At 36.2% G+C, this 21482-nt stretch overlaps 1 protein-coding gene across 3 annotated transcripts in view; it reads right to left on the reverse strand.

Annotated features, from left to right (window-relative positions):
* The window catches only part of LOC149410226 (uncharacterized), a 48842-nt gene that overhangs the window by 17109 nt on the left and 10251 nt on the right, over positions 1-21482 (reverse strand). Inside the window, exons 4-12 of one of the 3 annotated variants that reach the window (XM_089648857.1) lie at positions 19959-20069; positions 19277-19350; positions 16832-17041; positions 13882-13979; positions 9295-9478; positions 8293-8423; positions 7558-7666; positions 6610-6750; positions 4816-5612 (exon numbers count right to left, since the gene is read on the reverse strand). In XM_089648857.1, the coding sequence (XP_089504983.1) occupies positions 4816-5612; positions 6610-6750; positions 7558-7666; positions 8293-8423; positions 9295-9478; positions 13882-13979; positions 16832-17041; positions 19277-19350; positions 19959-20069 (1855 nt within the window). Of the gene's footprint in view, positions 1-4815; positions 5613-6609; positions 6751-7557; positions 7670-8292; positions 8424-9294; positions 9479-13881; positions 13980-16831; positions 17042-19276; positions 19351-19958; positions 20070-21482 lie in introns of all 3 variants that reach the window. The other 2 variants (XM_089648856.1, XM_089648858.1) reach the window with 2 other exon arrangements.

A 21482-nucleotide genomic window follows, 5' to 3' on the forward strand; every position in this document is an offset into this window, starting at 1 on the left:
CCTTCACAGAACTTGAGAATCATCCTTGAAATTTGATGAATTGTTCAAATTCTAAGAAACAAGCCGTCCTAAATGTTCGCAAGTCATTTTTAACGGTGTGCATAGTTTGTGAAAAAGTGACTGTTCTCGACGCATTATGACATTTACCAGAACACAGAAACTAAATTAAAACAAAAAATATACTTGGTTTGGCTTTCTATAAAATTGATGAGTTGTTTTAATCGCAGTCAAACATACATACAAAATACACATTACGATTTGGAGTGTCGAACTCCAGTATCAGAAGGTTAATAACGTTGTAGTTTAGTTAAATAAAATAATGATAAAGCAGTATGTATTATTAAAATTTCTACAGTAAACCTACCTACTATCTGACAATGACAACTGAAACTATGTTTTACCGGATACGTTAAATAATTTATTAACTATAGACTTACCAATGATCGGCAAAAATATCACCATTTTTATACTATGCAGCTATTTCTGAAGATTTATAACAATTAGCAACTATTGTTCACTGCTAAATATAAATTTCACTATCAGACACACAATTATGATTATTGACTAATAAATTACTTTGATTTTCACAAAATGACTAAATTTTCTGCCGATAATCTAAAATGTAAGATAAAACCAAATGACAGCCAAGCGCGCAAGCTTTGATTTGCGACAGCCAGGACTGTAGGTAGGCACAAATTTACGTTCATAAGCGATTTAGCTAATCAGATATTCACTAAAACAATTCCTAAAATGCCTGCATTATCGTTTTTAATGAATATATAGACGTTTCGAGAAATAGGTACAAACAATTATTCCATTACTTCAGTTTAGAGAAGAGAGAGAATTAACTCTAAGAAAGAGATTTACAAATTTTCTACTATTCCGATTAGTAAATTAGTTAGATAATATTAAGTGCATTGAAAAAAACCATTGTTTGTTTTTCAATGCCATGCAAGAGAATAATAATAATTGTGACTTTGGCATAGGTAAATGAGTGTGGGAGAGGGAACGGAAGGAGAAAAATCAATCAAAATGGACTGAAAACAAAGATATTCCATATTCTTTCGCGATAATTTATCTGCAAACAGAAGAAAATAAAGAACATTTTACACATACAATGAAAAAAAATAATGTTAAATAATTTTTGCAGTGATTTCGTAGATTCATTTGATTTTCTCTATGGTTTATTTCTATCGTCAGAGATGTGCATGGTGGAATTTTCAAAAGAATATGAAAACGCTTCATGTTTCAACTATTTACTATGTTTCTTGGACATGTTAATATAAATATGCAAGCAATAGTTTTAATACATAGACAACAAGCATTCAAAATACCTTTCTATATAAATATCGAAGAAAGTAAAGTATCAAACATCTATAATAAAACATTATTTATCATAAACACGTTTATGTACTTGATAACAAATATTTTCGTGACAACATGCTTGCGAGTGTATGGGAGGTTTTAGATTCAATCAGTGTTTTCATTTTTAAAAAATGTTGCAAATGAAAATGTTAAAATGTTGGAAGTGTGGCAACACTACAGATATTTTTTTAACTCGAAACACTGCAGTGCAAAACCATAGATAAATGTATTGCCACATTGCAAAAGAAATGGTATTATCAATTTTTGATAATAATCTTCGTAAAATTGAATTATTATTGAGATATCTTACAGATGATATTTTAATCGGTAATAAAATATTTTTATAAAGAATTATCTAAAATATAGCAAATGACATTTTTAAAATTAAAATTGATTATTGTGCACAAAGAGACAACACAGAATTTTATGAATTTTGACATTTAAAAAAAATGTTGTCAGTGTAACGTAAAAGGCGAGGCATACAAATAAAAAACATTATTAATATATATTTTTTTATTAAATGCCCGACATTTTACATTATGAAATGCACTGTACTGGTCTTGATTACAACTGTAACATCATACACTATTTGACGTTATCTAGTTAACAAAATTAGTATGTTTTAAATACGAACTACAATTTCTGATCTATGTACCTATATATTATTGATGTTTCTACCGACTTGTCAGATTGATTTTTAGCGTAGACATCAATTTTTACATACTACTTACATATTTATAATGTGGCGCTTGAAGAAAATGTAAAAAAATATTTATTGATACATTTAAACAATTGCTGTTGTTTTACTAAACAGGTAAAATTTCCTACCAATCTATTTTGATTACTCGTGGTGTTTTTTGTATAAAACATAGAACAGTACTGAACAGTAATATAACTTTAATTAAATTATACCTTTATAGTGACTGGTAATTTATGCACAGCATTGAAGGACTTTATAAAGGTGAATAGACATATGTATTTATGATTATGGTATCAATTCTTAACCCCTGATGCCTTGGAAGGACATTACTAGCAACAAACATCATATTCCGTTAGAACCTTTGTCCACGCATTATAAAAATATTTTTATCTTTGTTTCTATAATGCAGAGATATGTGATTTGTTCGTCATTAGAAAGAGAAATATTTATTTTTCTCCGTTTGTCCCAAATATTTATACTTAATTCCACTGATAAAATGAACAAAAGTGAATGATTACAATTTTTTTTTGTCGAATTGAATGTTAAAAATTTATTTACATTTTTTTTTTGCATGAACAGCATAAAGTCAGTCAGACAGTTTTCTTAGTAATTACCTACAAAAATGGGATGTATCTTCTAAATATCGAATTCTTTCAAAATTATGGACGCTTCGATTCAAAATGATTCAGTAAGTTATTTTGTTAAAATTTTCATGTTTGGTATTAAAATTTTACTATTTTAAAACTAGCTGTACCCCGCCACGCGTTGCTGTGGCTCAGTCTATCTGTGCAGATAGAGAAACAATAGTGCGTGTTGCTTTTTCGTCCAACAGATGGCGGTAATAAAAGAAATATGTTTTTACCTGTCACAGGTGATATCTATATAAAAACACATGCGTATTCAAATGCAACTTTGTGTCAAAAGTTCAAAGCAATCGGAGAAGAGCTTTCGGAGATTAAGATTTAGAACTAACGAACATTAATATTTTTATTTATATGGATATCAATGTTTATTTCAAAACAAACACATCAAAGATAATTTTATCTAGTTTTTAAAGTGGTATTTCTTTTTATGACAACTTCAAAAATAAGAAATATATATAGCACTTTCAAAACACCTCGGAAGCATTTAGAAATTCCATGAAATTTCACCATGCCGTGCCGTTGAGACTTAGAGGTAAAAATACAGGGTTTTCCAATAAGACGTGTTATTTTGATATTCAATCGTAAAAGATCAATGGTTTCGTTGCTTGTGTGGCACGTAGCGCCGTCTTGTTGAAAGTAAACGTTGTCCAGATCAATACCATCCAATTCCGGCCATAAAAAATCATTAATCATCTCTCGATAGCGCAATCTATTCACCGTAACTGTTGCTCCAGCCTCATTTTCAAAAAAATAAAGTCCAATGACTCCGCCGGATCATAAACCGCACCGTCACACGTTGAGGATAGAGAGGCTTTTCAACAATAACTCTTGGGTTTTCCGAGCCCCAGATGCGACAATTTTGCTTGTTGACGAAGCCACCGAGGTGGAAATGGGCCTCATCACTCACGATGATTTGCATTTGATTCACTCAAGTGAATTTTAATAATTTCAATGCGTTGTTGAAGCGTGTATCGTTCTATTTTTATTAATGGCGTAGTTTCTACTTTTCAAATGTCAAAAAATGACAGCTTCAAAAGTAACATCTACTGAAATAGCGGGCTATTCAAAATAACACCTCTTATTGGAAAAGGATGGTTTAAAGAAGGATGGTTTTAACGAAGGTTTAACCGTTAAAAAGACAATAAAAACTGTCAAATATGTCTAACAGAGATGAGATGGAGACTGTAGTTGAGGCAAATCGAGTAATCTCATAGTTTTTTCTCATCTAATTTATTGATAATACTTTTACTAATACCATCTTTTTTCTAATATAATAATATCCATATTTTTTCAGATGCTGTATTTTTGCTTGTTTGTGGGTTTAAGATCACAGGGCTTATCTAATGTGCAAAATAAGTAGCGATATAACCCCGTGATCCTAAATCACGTCACTTCTATTGTCTTTCAACGTTTGGCATTGAATAGTGGTACCCCATATAATGATATAATAAAACAAGTTACAGAATAATTGAATGACTTTGTTTCATGTATGCATAATTGCCTACGTAGGTTTTGCTGATTCATAATTCATCTGAACAGATTTGTGTATATCGACAGTGAGGATAAAATAATCAAATAACTGTATCACAAAAAGCAGCATGAAAATAATAATAAAAACATAAAATGCATGGGCGAGTGCATGAAAATATATTTGAAAAGCAAAAACAAAATGTATCACCGATTCCACAACTAAATGCAGGAAGAGGAAAAGCCTTCAAGTGTTAAATTCACCAATTATTTAAATGATGGTCTTTAAAATTAAAAACACAAGCTATACATAATAATATTGATCAAATTGAATTTGACTATAGAAACAATTAGACATTTGATTCAGTTATACCTATTTCCACCAAGCACTCTCTGTTGATAACACGAGAAAAACAATAATAATGTTATTATAAAAGAAAGAGATTATTACATTATATGCAATAAACGCAAGCGTTAATATTGCAAAATTTACAATATTAAGGAGCATTTATTGCAATAATTTACAATCAGACTTTAAAATGTCTGGGAACATTATTTATAAAATAATCCAGCAAAGTCAAGATACTTGCGTATGAAGCGGAAAATATAGCATCAATGTAACAGATCTAATGTACTCACTGCGGCAGGTCTGCACCAGTCTCTTCATCGCGCTCTACCTTAAATCCGACTTTACTATCGTGTTCATCTTCCAACAATGAAGATTCCACACTCGTCTTCTCGCTCTTGATGTCGTCATCGATGCTCGTATCAAAACTCTTATCTTGCTCGCTTGATTCAATGATTTCTCCTTCTTCTTTCTTAATTAATTTTGACGTATTCAGAAAGGGGCTTCCCGCCAATGTATTGCCATCGATCTTTGTTAGTTTTTTGGTGTTTTCCACTTGCTTCTGAACGAGATTACTTCCGTTGCCGGGGAATTGCGATGAGACATTGACGACGTTGTGCTTGGCCACGACAATGTACTTCTTACCGTTTACGATGGCTATGGTTTGCGGGAAGGCCATGACCATTTCAGCCGCGTTGGTGGGAGTTGCCACCTTCTGCGAAGGTTTGACCATTGTGATAGTGGATGAAGGAGGAAGCCAAGTTGTTACAGATCCAACGATACCCTTCTTTTTAGATTGAATAGGTCTGAATTCGTTAAAGGGAGTCACATCGGATTTTGATACTGGTACAAGTTTTGATACGGTTTTGAACTTTTGTAAGTAGTCAGCTTTTGATACGGGGAATCGTTTGATGACAGGGATGAGGAGGGGCTGGGGAATACGTTGAGGGGGTTCCTTGGTTGGGGGGGCGCGCTGCAGGCCGGGTGGTGCGGGGAGAGCGGCTACGGGGGCCTTGAGGGAGGGTTTCATGGCTGACACGTGGGTGAGGGGAGGCGGAGAGAGGGTTGGCTCCGTGGCTATCTGGCAACTCTGGAAATAGAAATAATACAGTATGAGAATGAAGCTAAATGAATGAGATACGCACATTTGAATATTTTAATAAGCTCTTCAAAATATCAACTCATGAATGCAGCTAATAGTACATACATAAATGAAATAATATAATTCCAACAAGTCTTAAATGGACATTCTTAGTGTAATTCTTAGTTTATAATGGCACCAAACTGCTGACCCTGTATAAATCGCAAAGTATTCATCCCCTAGATATCTGAAAGAAGTCTGTACTCTGTGCCAACACGAGCACACTCTTACAGATCCCTCTATTACCCTTATGATGGATTGCAAACTTAAGAATATATTTGTCAGATTCTACACACGTATCAATAGAAAGGGCTCTGGAGCACTAGCACATCATTGATCTCTTCAGCATCAAAATGATTCAGACATATAATCTCCCATGAAGGGATGTTCACAATCACAGGAGGTTAGGTTAGAAACTGGTATGTACATATATAGTATTTGGAAGGTGGGTATGGATACCGCCGCCCCGAAAACTTTTCATTAGACAACCAACACCTCTGCCGTAGGTCACCCGAAATGGTTAATTACGTTTGGTGACTTCGCAGGGGTCCTGAATTCATGTGGTGCGGTTTATCTAAGCGTTGGTAGTGGATGCCGTGGAGGCCGGTTGCGGAAGACCCTTTGACCTCTCCAGCCGCACTCTCTCGACCCATCGCCTTGCACCACAGTAGGAGGGATGGACTCACACGTCTGTCACTCCAGGACACACGACCCCCAGATTTCTACCCACCCCTCATATTTTTCCTTCCCAGAACTTCCTTCACTTAAAAAGACCCTCCACGCAGCAATTCCAAACATGACATAGGCCCTGAGGGTAATCATTTCCCTCAGAGCCTCCTGTGTGATAATGCCAGCCAGCAATCCGCTGAAATATCATAATTTTAACCTGGTGGGCCCCTCCCAGGGAATCTAATATTAAAAAAAAAAGTACAATGGCAGAACCCACCTTGCAGACGAAGCTGACATTCTGGTGGTGAAGCTGCCCCTGACAAGCCACGTGGTAGAGGCACAGGCAGAGGCTACACTGCAAGGAGGGGACTTGCCCGGCTGCGAGGGGGCAGTGGATGGAGCACAGCTCTCTTCCACTCTGCAACAAATACACATCATTCATTCGAGCAATAGAAACAGGGGAGATGGGCCGTGATCATAGACATCCCAATTGACTAGCCCGTCAGAGAAAGGGAAACAAACCAAGTTGCGAGGAGACGAGACCGTTTCCCATTACGTAATTTGTCAATAAATAAATCTGACAGTACACAGGCAACTCGCATTGTAATATCACCAGTCTTTTTTACAATGGGATGCAAATTACAGGCTGCGTAAAAAAAATACAAATCCCAAATAAGGTGAACAAAACTTCAGGTTTGTTTCCAAAACTGAATATTTAGTCACACTATTTAGTTAGACACTTTTACAAGTGTTATAATTTACCCACCTCGCTCAGTTTCTGATTTCATGCTACACAACAAGTCCAACTACGAATTATTACGTAGAAATAAACTTTGCTTATATCGGATTTGTCTGAGTAACGATAAGTCTTCATTTTATGATAGATAAAATCTACACATTGACTTAAAAATTCCAGACAAAAAAGCGGGACAAATTTAAATTTTTTTTTAGGGGGAAAAGCAAATAAATTGTCAGCTTTATCAAAGCACGGAAAACACCATATTTGACATTTCAGAAAACATCGTGAAACAAAGAAAGATTTACTAACAAGATATTATTATATGCCGCTAAAAGCGCAGTTTATTATAAATTGTTCTGTCAACCTTTTAGGCAAAAGAACAATACATCATGTTTTTTTTTAAAAGAATACAATAGAGAAGGAATAATTTTTCAAAGAAAATTTAAAAAAAAGAAAACCATAGACAATCATTTATTTATAAATTACCTTTGGACTCATGGCCCCCGAGTGTATCCCGTACTTGGTCAGCGGTGGCGGATAGCGCGGCAATGAGTTCCCCACCACGCTCTGCGACTGCGTCACGTACATGGGGGTGCTGCTGCAAACATTCAGGGAGGGGGCGGGGGAGGGGGAGACTTTGCAATATGCCAAATTCACAATAATTCTCAATACAATACAAATAATTATTATCATCCTAACATTCTGACCTAAGACCAAGAGAAAATGCCCTTTTCAAAGTGTTGCAATATGGAAAAACGTGTGGCAAATACAAAAAAGTCAACTATAAGAAAAACAAACAAGCACAAAATGTAGATATATTTTAATAAGTGTTGCCATGTGGCAAATAGAAGAAAGGTCAAATATAGGGAATAAAACTAGATCAACAGGAAAAGCGAAAGAGCATGCTCCCTATCTCTTTCATAGTGGATTCTAAGCGTTGATGGAAATAAAATGAGAATTATATTGGTTAGTAAAATATTCAAAACAATGTTGAATAATAATCCGTCAGTTATTTAGTTATTTGCCCAATACAGGCAAAGTTATAAATAAAAACATCCAATAGTGCAAGTGAGGGTTTAATTTGTATCATTACATAACTCTCTTTAGGTAAAATGGCTAAAATTTAATATCCAACCCATTGAAAATTCTATTCTTTCCACTCTCAATATAAAATTAACCTTATGCTAAAATGATAAAATATTTTAAATTTATTATGGTTACTTCTTTTTGGTTTGTGCCACTATAGCAACCGCCTTCTTGGTTGCGGATTTGGGGGTGTCCTTGGCAACTGTCTTGGGTGCCGGAGAAACGGGACTGGTCTGATTGCTGAGGCGGGATCCCAAAGATTTAACCTGCAAACGAACATACCAATTGAAATATTGCAACTTTACTTTCATTACATTTATTTGAATCACGCAATAACAATAATAAGCAAAATTAACTCCTACTTCTGGTGAATATGATCAAAACGTTCGATATTCTTTCTTGACCAATCAAAATTAGTAGTTTTGTGAATACTAAGGTATTTTCTTTTATATAATATATTTACAAGTAGGTACATAAATACATAACTACTTAATTTTAACCACATATTTTATGTAAAAAAAAATATTTCAAATAAAGGTGCATCCCCACCTTATCTATTCTGTGGTCTTTTCTATGGAATAAAAACCCAAAGTTGAATCGACTCAATGACAAATCTTTTTTCAAACTTTCTTCAGGCAGGTAGGTACCATAATATTGAAAAGTTCGGTCAAAGTTAGCCATCTAGTCAAAGCGAGGTTTGCTTGAATAATAAAGTGGAAATGGAATTTACAAAAAATTTTATAGGCAGATGACCAAACGGTTAATTCGAAATAGAACTTTGCTGCGATCGACACAAATTATTCATTGGCATGTGCAGGGTCTGTCTAGGAGTTCAAAGATCCTACGCAAATCGGTCGATTCAAAATGGGACTTTGCTGCGATCAGACACAAATTATTCATTGGCATGTGCAGGGTCTGTCTAGGAGTTCAAAGATCCTACGCAAATCGGCGATAAACGGTCGATTCAAAATGGGACTTTGCTGCGATCAGACACAAATTATTCATTGGCATGTGCAGGGTCTGTCTAGGAGTCCAAAGATCTTATGCAAATCGGCGACATCAGATCTCTTTCAAAACAGCATGGATCACACGCCTATGGATTAGTTGTTCAGTGCAGTAAGTAGTAGTAACACTAACCTTAAAATGGCTGTTGAGTTTAGGCGAAGAGGGCATCCCCCTCTCGGGGGAGGCTCCCTTGGGCCCCTTTGGCTTGGGGGTCCTCTTGCCCTCGCGGATGAGTGCAGAGGGGCCCTTCTCGGGCGTGGGCACCGGGGACTCCGTGCGGGACCCCACCGCACTGCCGCGCATCATCTTGGCATCTCTAGAAATATAATACTTATTATTATCAGTAATTTCAAAGTTGTAGATACCTCTCAGCATCGCCTGGTAAAAGACTGCCATCCATAATCAAATGGTGTTAATCATGTTTGGTGACCAGATACCTTCCTCCTCCCAACTACATGCAATCTGACAACATTCACTAATTGAGGATGTCATAGTCCCACTGGCTTATGGCATTTGGAACTCATGTGCGTTGTTCACAACAACAACAAAAAGTGATGTTCATTTAATGCATATTGTAGTCCCACACCTATGCTACCATAACGTCGGCCTAGTGCATATTTGTCCAAACGACCAATTAGCAAATTTTACAGGAGGAGGGTTTCTTTCTTTATTTCAAAGAAACAATATAATAGGTGTTTAAGATGAAGCTATTTTCGTAAAGGTGAAGGTTACATTAGTCTAATCAATACTATTATCGTTTTTAGGACTTTATTTTTATTTTTAAAATGGTGACTGAACAATTTACTAATTGATCATGTTTAATATTGAAATACTTTTATGATTATCCCAACAATCAGGTTCTTACCTAACTTGCCCTTTCCCTTGTTCCATTTCCTAAAGCCATTAAATCTTTGAAAAAAGAAAGCAAGAACAGGGTGGCCACAAAAAACAGATTTCAAAATTCCCTGATAATTCCAGGTTTTCCAGGGCAGTTTCTATATTTTTCCCTGATATGTTTTATTTGGTATAAGGAGATATCGTTCAAAATTTTATTTATGAAACACGATTAAAATAAACAAAAGTAAGTACAGTAGAACCCGATAATTCGAAAAAACGCGTAATTCGAAATTTACGCCAAAAAAATTTCCGCAGAAAAATTTTTTCATACAAAATTTTTTTAAATTCTAAATTCGTTAATTCGTAATTCGAATTTTATTTTTGTCCGCGCACGAAAATTTGTTCGTGAAATTCGAAAAAATTTGATTTTTGCGAAAATAAATCATAATATTTCGTAAATCTGAATCTAAAAGTCAGCCGTGGCGGTAAAACGCCGAAAAATGTATTTTTACGTGGTTATACATCGTCCTAATTAGTATTATTATTTTGTAAATCTGAATCGATTTACACTGGAATGTTGTATTTTTTCAAATTTATTTTGAATATCCGAGTTTGAAGGGCCGAGAAAATACGTTTTACGCGGATATATGTCGTAGTTTTACGAGTTTACACCAAATATCTGTATTTAAAGGGTCGGCCGCGACGAAACTCGGCCGCGAAATTTCGATTTACGCGTAAATGTATCGTATATTTACGAATTTATTTCGAATATTTGAATTTAAATGGCCCGCTGCGACGGAAATCGGCCGCGAAATCTCGATTTACGCGTAAATATATCGTATTTTTACGAATTTATTTAGAATATCTGAATTTTAAAGGGCCCGACGCGACGGAAATCGGACGCCAAATTTCAATTTACGCGTAAATGTATCGTATTTTTACTAACTTTACTTCGAATATCCGAGTTAAAAAATACGGTGCGACGGAAATCGGCCGAAAAATTTCGATTCACGCCGAAATATGACATATTTTTACGAATTTACTTCAAATATCTGAACTTAAAAGGCCGGCCACGACGAAAAACTGCCGATAAAATTCAATTTAACTGGCAATATTTCATATTTTTACGAATTTACATCAAATATCTTAATTTAAAGGTTCGGCCGCGACGGAAATCGGCCGCGCATTCTCGATTTACACGGAAATATATCATATTTTTGCGATTTTTTTTTCGAATCTGAATTTTAAAAGCCGGCTGCGACGGAATACGGCCGCGAATTCTCGTTTAACGCGGAAATATATCGTATTTTTACTAATTTAAATTCAGATATTTGAAATAATGGGCCGGCTGCGACGGAAAATTACCGCGAAATCTCGATTTAAGCGGAAATATATCGTATTTTTACGAATATCTCAATTTAAAGGGTAGGCCGTGACCGAAATCGGCAGCGAAATCTCGATTTACGCGTAAAAATATAGCATTTTTACGAATTTATTGCGAATATCTGAATTTAAAGGGCCCGCCGCTACGGTAATCGGCCGCGAAAATAAAGAAATAATTGGTATTAATACGAATTTACAACTAAAATACCACCCGGATTTGAAGAGGCGGCCGAGAAAATCGATTTTCGGCGTATTTTTGTTTTTTTTTTTCATAAAAATTCGAATTACGTGGGAATTCGTTAATTCGAAATTTGATTTTTGATGTCCCGTGGATTTCGAATTAACGAGGTTCTACTGTATTGACACTTTGTAAAAATGTTGATAATGATGATCTTTAAATTTTATTACGACCGTACTGGGTGTCCGACCCTTTTGACACTTTGTTGTAACTTTGCTAGCTTTTTCTTTACAGATTTCGCACCTACATAGTATAGGGGAAAAACCAAGGCGGGGGGTTTACGACATGATTGTGTTGCAAGGGCTATTTACGAAAATAATAATAAAAAAATACCTACTTATCTAGTTTGTCTTGTCGGCATATCTTTTGTTACACACGCCGCAAGTAAAAGTAATAAAACACAACTTTGGGACTTCACAAATCGTAAATAACGAATTTCGTTTTATTTTTGGAATTTAAGAATATTTTTAAATTCCCTGACATTTCCCTGATAATTCTCGGTTCGGTAAAATTCCCTGATAATTCCCGGTTTTCCAGGTCTGTGGCCACCCTGAAGAAGACTTAAGCAAAGAAAATATAAGCCCAAAGCAAGTGTCATTTGTAATTTTCGTCGTTGTTGCAGATAGTTGCATATTTGTCGCCTGTTCGTAATAATTATTGTAAAACAGTACATATCAGCTTCAGTCATCATACATTAAATAAATATTATATAGATTGTTTAATCTTATTTTGTGGTTATCGATGCCTGGAATCCATTATGAGAGAGAGCTAGCTCTTTCGCCCTTTTCGTTTATGTTTTGCGCATGTTTAACCCCTACAATTGTCCTTTATTTCGTCCTCCGTTTGGGACAAGATGGCATTGGAGAGAGCTCCCAGGAACGATCCAGGGCTGGTGGAAAAAGGTTATTCTTATCGAGCTTCTTCAGCTCTTCGTTCACCTCCAGTTCTATGAAGGCAGGCGTGGCGATGTAAAACTTCTGGGTTTCGGCGTAGCGAACCCGCGACCAGTTCTCTGAATTAAAGTGTTGAAGAGACGAAATAACTCCCACTCTTCTCGCATCCGCGTTCGGAGTCGGTGACTCTTTCACAATGGTGCTCGGGTTCCCGAACCAAAGAAGTTGTTCTGGGCGGCTAGGCTGGCAGGTAGTTCTAGGAACCCCGATACTTCCCGCAGTGTACCTCCCGCGGGGTCTTCTCTCTCCAGGACTACCCCGACTTCTAAGCGACTGCCCATTAGGGAATCCGTCAGAGTAGATACCTGTTGCATCAGGCGTTCAATTCGCAGGTCCAGGTTTGCGTAACCCTTTTGACTAGCCGAAGAATCAGAAACCATTCTTCGCATAGGCGCTTCCGGGTATCTCGTGTTCATCGCTGTTCCCGATCGACGCAGCGTTATTATTTTGGATGTCACTCATCTTGCGCCACTAACACGATAAAACAACGGTAAAACACTAATAAACTATAAGTCAATTTCTCAGAAACAGTATTCTCTGTTTGTAAAGGGTAGGGAATAAACTATAATTTTTTCACTTAAAGTTGGTTTTCAAGTACACCACAAACATAAAACGAAATTTCAGCGCGAAAACACAGGGTCTTATGAACTATAACATCACGTTACCTGAAATGCGCATCACTGGTGTTGCCAGTAGAGAGAGAAAATGTTGAGAAAAAGGGCAAATATAGGGAATAAACCTGGGTAAAACCTAAATGAAAAGAGCGAAAGAGTAAGCTCTCTCTCAAAATGGATTCCAGGAATTGATGGAAACAAAATATTAATTTTATACCAATCGATCGGTACGCTGCAACGCTACTGTTAGTTTGGACAATTAAGTACTAGGGCGACGATAAGTGAAAAAAAAAATTGTGTCTACAATAGACCCTGCGAGGTTGTCTGAAAATGTTGGCTAAAGAAGGGCAACACTCCATCTTCAATTATTGTAACTACCGGAATTCAATGTCTCTTCAATGAAACTCTGGGATAAGCAAAACTATAGACTTTTTACTGACATAAATTATAATTAGAGCTAGTTGATAGCCGGTAGCCAGTATAAGTGTTATTAGAAGGCGATAGGAATATTTCTGAGCCTTCTTGACCTTGAATAGCAGTGTTACGTATCCTGATATAGTAGATCTTTCAAATATTAATAGCTCCACAAATACGCTACTAATGTCCTCTGTGTTTCCCAGAGCAAACTACTAACTAAAGAAATCACATTTGTTTGAATATTAATTACGTAGTTTATTATTGGCCGAGTACACACCTGATAATTTCCTTTTCAGGATCGTCAATGCCGAGTGGCTCTTTGAAAAAGGTGAAGTTGTCAATGGTGAGCCCCGTCCCGGAGATGTGTTCCGACACCTAGAAAGGGATAACACATCTGTTATAATTTTGTCATTTGGCTGGTTCCATCCAACAAATAAAATTTATATTACATAGACGACACTATGTTGCAACATTACGTCAGCTAAACACAATACACAAAAATAATGGACACTCAATGTGAGAAAATTACAAGTTCGAATAGGCAACCATCTGTCAACCGAGTGAAATGTGACCAGTAGTGTTCCTCAAGGATCTGTTTAGGGTCCAGTTCTGTTTATTTTGTATATCACACATCTGCATACCAGTGGCAGCTCTCGACTTTTGAGTGTGATAGCATACTAAAGTTTGAAAAATTAGACATGTTCGTCCAAAACAATTTTTTTTATTTCGATTTTTTGTATAAAGATAAATTTCAGTTCGGCCATGCGCCACCTTGATTTCCTGAAAATCTTCATACAAAGAACATAATTTTCGAAAATAAAAAAGAAAATACATTTTCGGCTACGACAACATCAGTAATGCCATTTTTTGTAATATTAGCATTCCAGTAGACCTAAAAGTCATGAGCCACCAATGCTCTAAAACATAATAAAATCGGACTCCAGCTGATATGCAGATAAAGGAAGGGCTTCTAAAACTCAATGGTAAAAAATGCACTGTCCTAAATATTGGAAAAACTAAACTTAACTAAGCTTGCATAAAAACTTAATGGAACAACTCTAAAAGCAGTGACGTTACAACAAAATCTAGCATGTCGTCGGGATTTTCAAAAGAGCAAATTCAATAACATTTTTAGTCAGGAAAACCTTCATTGATCTAACATCAGACTTGACGTTAAAAATATACAAAATATATGTGTGACCTCTCCTGGAATATGCTTTCCAAATATAGAATTCATATTTTGCAAAAGATAATCTTCTAATGGTACAGAGATGATTTACAAAAATTCTAACACCTTTGAAAGACCGGCAACATGAAGATAGACACAAGGAACTAAGATTACTAACGTTAGATAAGATAGATTCCCTTATCTTAACAGACAGACTGCAGTTTTTGGAGCACAGACACTGTGTGGGAATTCCATGTTTGTTCTACCGGTATTTCAATGGAAGATGCTCCAAGGAACTAGCATCATTGATTCCTTCGGCACAGGTGCAGAATCGGGAAACATTGGTAATATCTTTACACGGTTCAAATTTGTCACATGAGAATGGACTGCTTCTACGACTTGTGAATGATTTGCTGACCTCTGTGCTTCCTTCCCCCTACAACACGGGATATAGATCTAATAAGAGAGGGTACAGAGACTATTTACAAAGAATCGCAAGAGCTTTGAAAGATCGGCAATATGAAGATGGACTAAAGGAACTAAAATGACCAACATTAAAATAGAAGAGAAAGGAGTGACTTGATTGAGACTTTTTATCTGCACATTATAGTTGCCATGGTATTCAAGAAATTTTCACTAACTAACCATCACGCCGTTATCCGCAGGGGTAGGCAGAGAGAACGGACCGCCAAACAACTCGGTCTTGGCACACACTCCTTGCCTCATTCACATTCATACATCGTCTCATACATACTCTTCTATTATTCTGACTCTTGACATGGCCCGACTCAAGAATCTGATTCACTTGGTCGTGCCATGTCTTCATCGGGCGTCCCCGACTTCTGCTACCATTTGCATTTGCATAGGATATTCTCCTTACTCTCCTTTCGCTCATTCACTCTACATGCCCAAACCATCTAAGCATCCCTTTCTTGATCTTACTCATTTCACTCATCAGCCTTGCACTCTTTGCGGATTTCCACATTTCTCATATGATCATACATGGTTTTATCACACATACGCCTCAGGGATCTCATTTCTACAGCATTCAATCTACTTTCATCCTTTCTCTGCCAATTCCATGCCCCACTTCCGTACATCAGGGTAGGTACCAACACTCTATTGTGAACTGCGTTTAGTCCTCCATTAACCCATTGGCCTCAAACGACGCATTCCTGGCGTGTGTACGGCGATGTGTCTTAAAATCTAACGACGCCGTCCCGGCGGGTCTGATGTCTGTCGGCTTAAAAACGAAAAAGGGATACATTATTGACATCTGTGTTTAAAATTTTAAATGCCAATCGCTCTGTAGATAATTAAGCATTTATTTCGTAGTAATTGGCAGGACTCCGTTGGTATAATTTTTTCCTGATATTTACGATTGAAATTTTGTTATATTTCAGCTTCATTGAATTTTTTCAAAATGGCGTGTGGTTCGGGAATTGACAAGCTTGTTCGTAAATCGCATGGTGGGCTGCTAACAAGAGCCTAAATGGCAAAAAATATATATTATGGAAATAAGTATGATTAATGTACAACTTTTCTAAATCCAATTTTTAAAAAAAAATGGTTTTTGAAAAAAAATAATTTTCATATCCTCGTTTAATCATATTAATTTTTTTTTTTTTTTACAATGCATATGTTTTTTACATACCTTGTTTCAATGTACAAGTAAATTAAAAAAGATTGTTTCGTTTGCATGTTTAGTTTAAAAGTTATGCAAGATTTAGTACACCACTGCACTTAAAAAATTTGGTACAAAATTAATTCGGATGTGAAGGACAATTTTTTAGCCAAACAATTCGGATGCCAATGGGTTAATGGAATTACCTGCATTTACCTGCCTTCTTTAAATATCTCGGTCAGCCTTCCCATCTCTCGTAAATATACTCCCTAGATACACAAAATCTTCGAAATTAGATATGAGAGCATCAGCAGAAGGCTACCTGCTCATTAAATAATAATAATACGATTCCAACAAGATTTGCAAATTGTTTGGCACCTTTTACGACTTGTTTGTTTGAATAAGAGAGGTTTAATGAAAGAGTGGGGTACAAACCTCCCTGGTGGAGCGCAGCTTCTTCCCCTGTGGGGTGTAGTAGTAGATGTCCCCCTGCCGGCGCTGGTGCTGATCCAGCACTGCGCGGTACACCAGCTCCCTCTTCCAGCCGGCGTCCAGGGGGGCCCGGAACAGCGGGTTGGTCAGGTCCACGGTGGACTTGCGGCCCTTGGGGAACGGGTTGGGGCTGTTGGCCGCCGAACTGTTCAACTGCACAACAACATTTAATCAACGGGATACACAACAGAACAGTGCTGTTTTGTCAACCAAATATTTCGGGCATACGCTAGCAAATTTATTTATTTATTTTGTAAGAAACAAACAGCTTTTATAAAATATACAATGATAGATATGAATATACAAGTTAACTGAAGTCAAGCCACAGAAGTTTCTTATGTTAAAGTGCATTAGAAATGAAGTTTTAGTATCTTAAAATTAATTTGGTGTTAAAGGAAGGGGAGAGGAAGAGGAAAATAGGAAGAGGATAGGAGATGCTGCCGATACATTCCATACTGTCATATTAATAATCGATCGTACGCATTACTTCATATCGATATTTCTTTAGTTTATTACCAAAAATGTCAATGCTGTAAAATTTTGTATTATATTGTGCACATATACGAGGAATTGGGGAATTTTTTCGAATGTTTGTTCTACACAAGGGTAGATAAAATAAATCAGATTGTCGGGTTGATCTAGACGGAATGTGAATATTTATTAAATTGGTAAGTTCTGGTGAGTCCAGACAATTATTTAGGATTTTAAATAATAAGATTTGACCAAAAATTAGACGTCGTGTTTGGAGGGAGTTAAAATTATGAAATTTAATGGATTCGGTATAATTTAAGAAGTGTAAGTTTAGTTTATAATTTATGTGTTTAAAATTTTTTTTTTGAATTCTTTCGATATGGGCTTGGTATAAAGGAGTCCAGATCGGTGAAAAGTGTTCCAGGTGCGGGCGAATATATGAGGTGTAAAGGAAATATAGAGTGTTTATGTTGTGGACGGGTTTTGCTATGCGAATTATAAATCCCAGCATTTTATTGGCTTTGTTAATGATAATATTTTTTGGCTAATTTATATAGCGCCGTTTTCGTGAGAAATCACCTCAAGGGATGTCATCAGTGTGTTGGATAAAGTTTAATTTAACATCCAGTGTTACCCCAAGGTCCCTGATATATTTTACTTCATTGATGTGTGTGCCGTTTAGTGTGTATACAAAGGATATTTTATTTTTATTATGTGTAAATGTTAATTTATTGAAATGCAAATACAAATGGATCATACAAAATTACACGGAACAGCGGAATGGTTTGGGACTGTTGGTCAAACAGTTATTACAACAGGATATCGTTCTTCATCCCCTGGTCCTTTAATCCTCGTGGTACGAACGAGATATACACATAACAGCGCAAAGGTACGGACAAACTGGGCCCACATATGCAATATGTGTATTACTACTTTCCCAGGCCAACATGCACACTTATCCTGCGCACGCAGCACTAATTTTAATCATGGTATGGCGATATTGTATTGATTTTACGTTATAACATCTTACTAAATCTATTAGTTGTTATCTCCCATTATAAAAACAAATGTCAGTAAACGCCAAAACAAACAACCTTAACTCTTTGGAAGGCCTTCCACTAACGCTGTCTTTCAGCATCACCAAATAAACGCTAATCTGGACAGTGCAGATCGGCGTTAGGTGGGAAGAGTAGGATTGCATTGCGTATGACAAGTGTATTTCTGAAGCATCTACTTTCATAGAAAATGTATGGATTGTAAGTTTTCCAGGAATCTTAATATGTGGGCCTAGTGTCTTCTTACCTTTATTATGTCAAACAAATATTATTTGAGGCCTATGCTAGAAAATGGATTGTACTGAATTTAAATAAACCACGAGTTCTAAAAGTTAATAGAGCATGGTGAGATTCTGTAGGCCGCAATGACCTCTATGGCCGGGACATATTAAAAGAGTGTAAGATGACAGGATACCAAAAGAAATGATAAGTGGATGGAAGCGACTCAGAGGCAGACCGAGAAAGAGGTGGATAGACTGTGCGGAAGAGGATTGGAGCAGGACGGGAAGGACTGGAGGCGAATGGCGAGGGACCGCAGTCAGTGGAGAGCATTTGCAGATTTGAAGTCAAACGCCACCCTGAGATCTAGCGCCGTAATTAAGAAATTGCGATATATATTAGGGTGCGGCACAAAAAAACACAGAAAGAACGTTTCAGTTCAACCTCTTAGGTTCCAACTGCGAGTATCCAGTGGGACTATCGCATCCCTGATTGGAGTGGGGAGAGATATGGGAAAGAGGAAAATTAAGAAGTACCAGGCTATTCAGATCTGGTCGCTAGAATGCCATTTCAAGTATGGATGGTGCTTGAGGGCGATACTGAGAGTATCTATCTAAATAAGTAAGATAAATGTAATACTTACGTCAGAGCCATTTCCACCGATGAGTTCACTTTCCGAGCGGAGGGAAAGACCTGATGAGGGCCGAGATGGAATTTCTACATGTAAAAAACAATACTTTAAATGTGCACAAGAATGGTACTTACAAAGAATAAGCAATTTTCTTCAATTATTTTGATTTAAAGGGTCTTTAACACTACAAGTAAAAATGTTACAAAACCAATGATTCAATTGAAGATCTAAGCTATATATAATGTAATAATAATACAACTATCCTACCCTAACAAATTTGTTTTTATTGATTTCCATGTTTTAATAACTAATTTATTTTCGCTAAATAAAACCTTAAATTTCAATTATTTGTGAATTTGTTAATTTATTTGAATATTGCTTTTTGAGGCCCCGTAGATTTAGATTTCGCATGAAAGAGGTTCTACTGTCATTGCAAATAATGGAAAATATTGCATAACCATATTTTACACTGGCAATAATCTCACAAAATTCGAGTTTTCATGACTATATACAAACTAATCGAAGATATAATCGAATGAAACAAACTTTCAACCTAACAACTTTTTAGTTTATTTCCAAATAATTGAGATGATCTTGGGTCAAATGGTTCCAATCTATTCATATTGAACAAACAATTTTCACCGGTACGGTATAAAATATAGCGCACTGGTTAATATAATGACTTTGTTAATACCTATACTGTGGGCCGGGGAGGCGAGGTGAGGCTTTTTAGCCGGGGGTGGACGGTTCGCACGCAGCCTCAGCTTTTCCGTTTCCGCCTCTCGAATGTCTTTCTCCAACTTGTCTGCAAACAACACACAAACTTTATCAAACGCTGCTATTAGTGATGGTGATGGATAAATAGCTATCGAAAGAATACAAAATAGATTCTCAAGTTTTAAAATTGGTATTCCAGCAATTTTGCTGAACTACAACACTCTTTTAAATGATATAAATTCTTATTTTTTGGAATAACTTAGTGAGTAAAACCTCAAATTGAGTCGTGTAATTTCTATACCCGCTATATCAACTTTCATTGATTTGGAGAAAACCGCAAAAAACTGTCACATCTCTAGCGTACATAAATAAATGCATTACAATTTTTTATATAATGAATTGGAGTAATAAAATTTCGAAAAGCATTTATTTTTCTATATATGTCTAGCAATAATTAAGTAATTTCGATAAATAAAATGGATATAGCGGATTTTGATACTCACTTCGTGATTTTGAAAGTCAACTGAGCCGACATGGCGGGTTTAGAAACTCACGCGTAGATCATTTTGACACACGAGCGTGGCGTCAGAGCGGCGGCCATATTGTATTTTGGCAAAATAACTGCTTGTGATTCGTTGAATCCGATATAGCGGGTTTTGATAGTAACTTTCTGTATGATATAGCGGATTTGGTTTCTCACTCGCAGTTTAAACATGGTTTTTGGTCGCGATAAGGAGGGTTTTGAAACTCAATTTTAGGCTCCTCTTGTTGCTCGCAAAAATGTGAACAAGATGTCATACTCAGATCATTTTGTCAAAAAATCGGATATAGCGGGTATAGAAATTATAGGATTCAATTGTAATATTTAGTTATTAAAGACAATATTAGCTATTCTTAAACGAAAATCTGAAACAGAAAAAGATATGGTCACATCTAGGACTCGAACCCAGGACCCATCCCTTGCCGGGGCACCGCTCTACCACTGAGGTAATGGGACCCTATCTCCTTCAGTCATATTTAACTGTGTCATACTTCGAATAAGAACTACAGACATTGCCTTAATTTTTCTCACCGCACATTTTTATTGGCAACTATCTTTATGAAGCTAGATAGATAGTCCAGAATTACTTGAATTGATAAGCGCCTTGAGGTGATTTTCTCACAAAAACGGCGCTATACAGATAATCCAATCGTTTATTATTAATACTAGAAGTCGGGATTTATTTCAGTCCAGAAATTCTGGGACTATCTATCATAGTGTACACCCAAAATACCAATGGACGGAAGTAATTATGCAAAGTTATCCTATAATTACAAAAGATTGTTGCTGGGGCAGTTCAGATATGTTTATTGTTTTTTTTTTTTAAATGTATAATTTTTACTCTTCGTATGCCCCGAAAAAGGGCATTAATAATTAAATTAATAAATTCCCGTTCATTTATTTTTGGAAATATTCTGCATAATAAGAGTATAATATAAATTTGTCAGACACGTTTTTCCG

This window comes from Hesperophylax consimilis, chromosome 28 (assembly GCF_061612785.1).
Source record: "Hesperophylax consimilis isolate HC1 chromosome 28, BYU_Hcon_1.0, whole genome shotgun sequence".
Taxonomy (NCBI): Eukaryota; Metazoa; Arthropoda; class Insecta; order Trichoptera; family Limnephilidae; genus Hesperophylax; species Hesperophylax consimilis.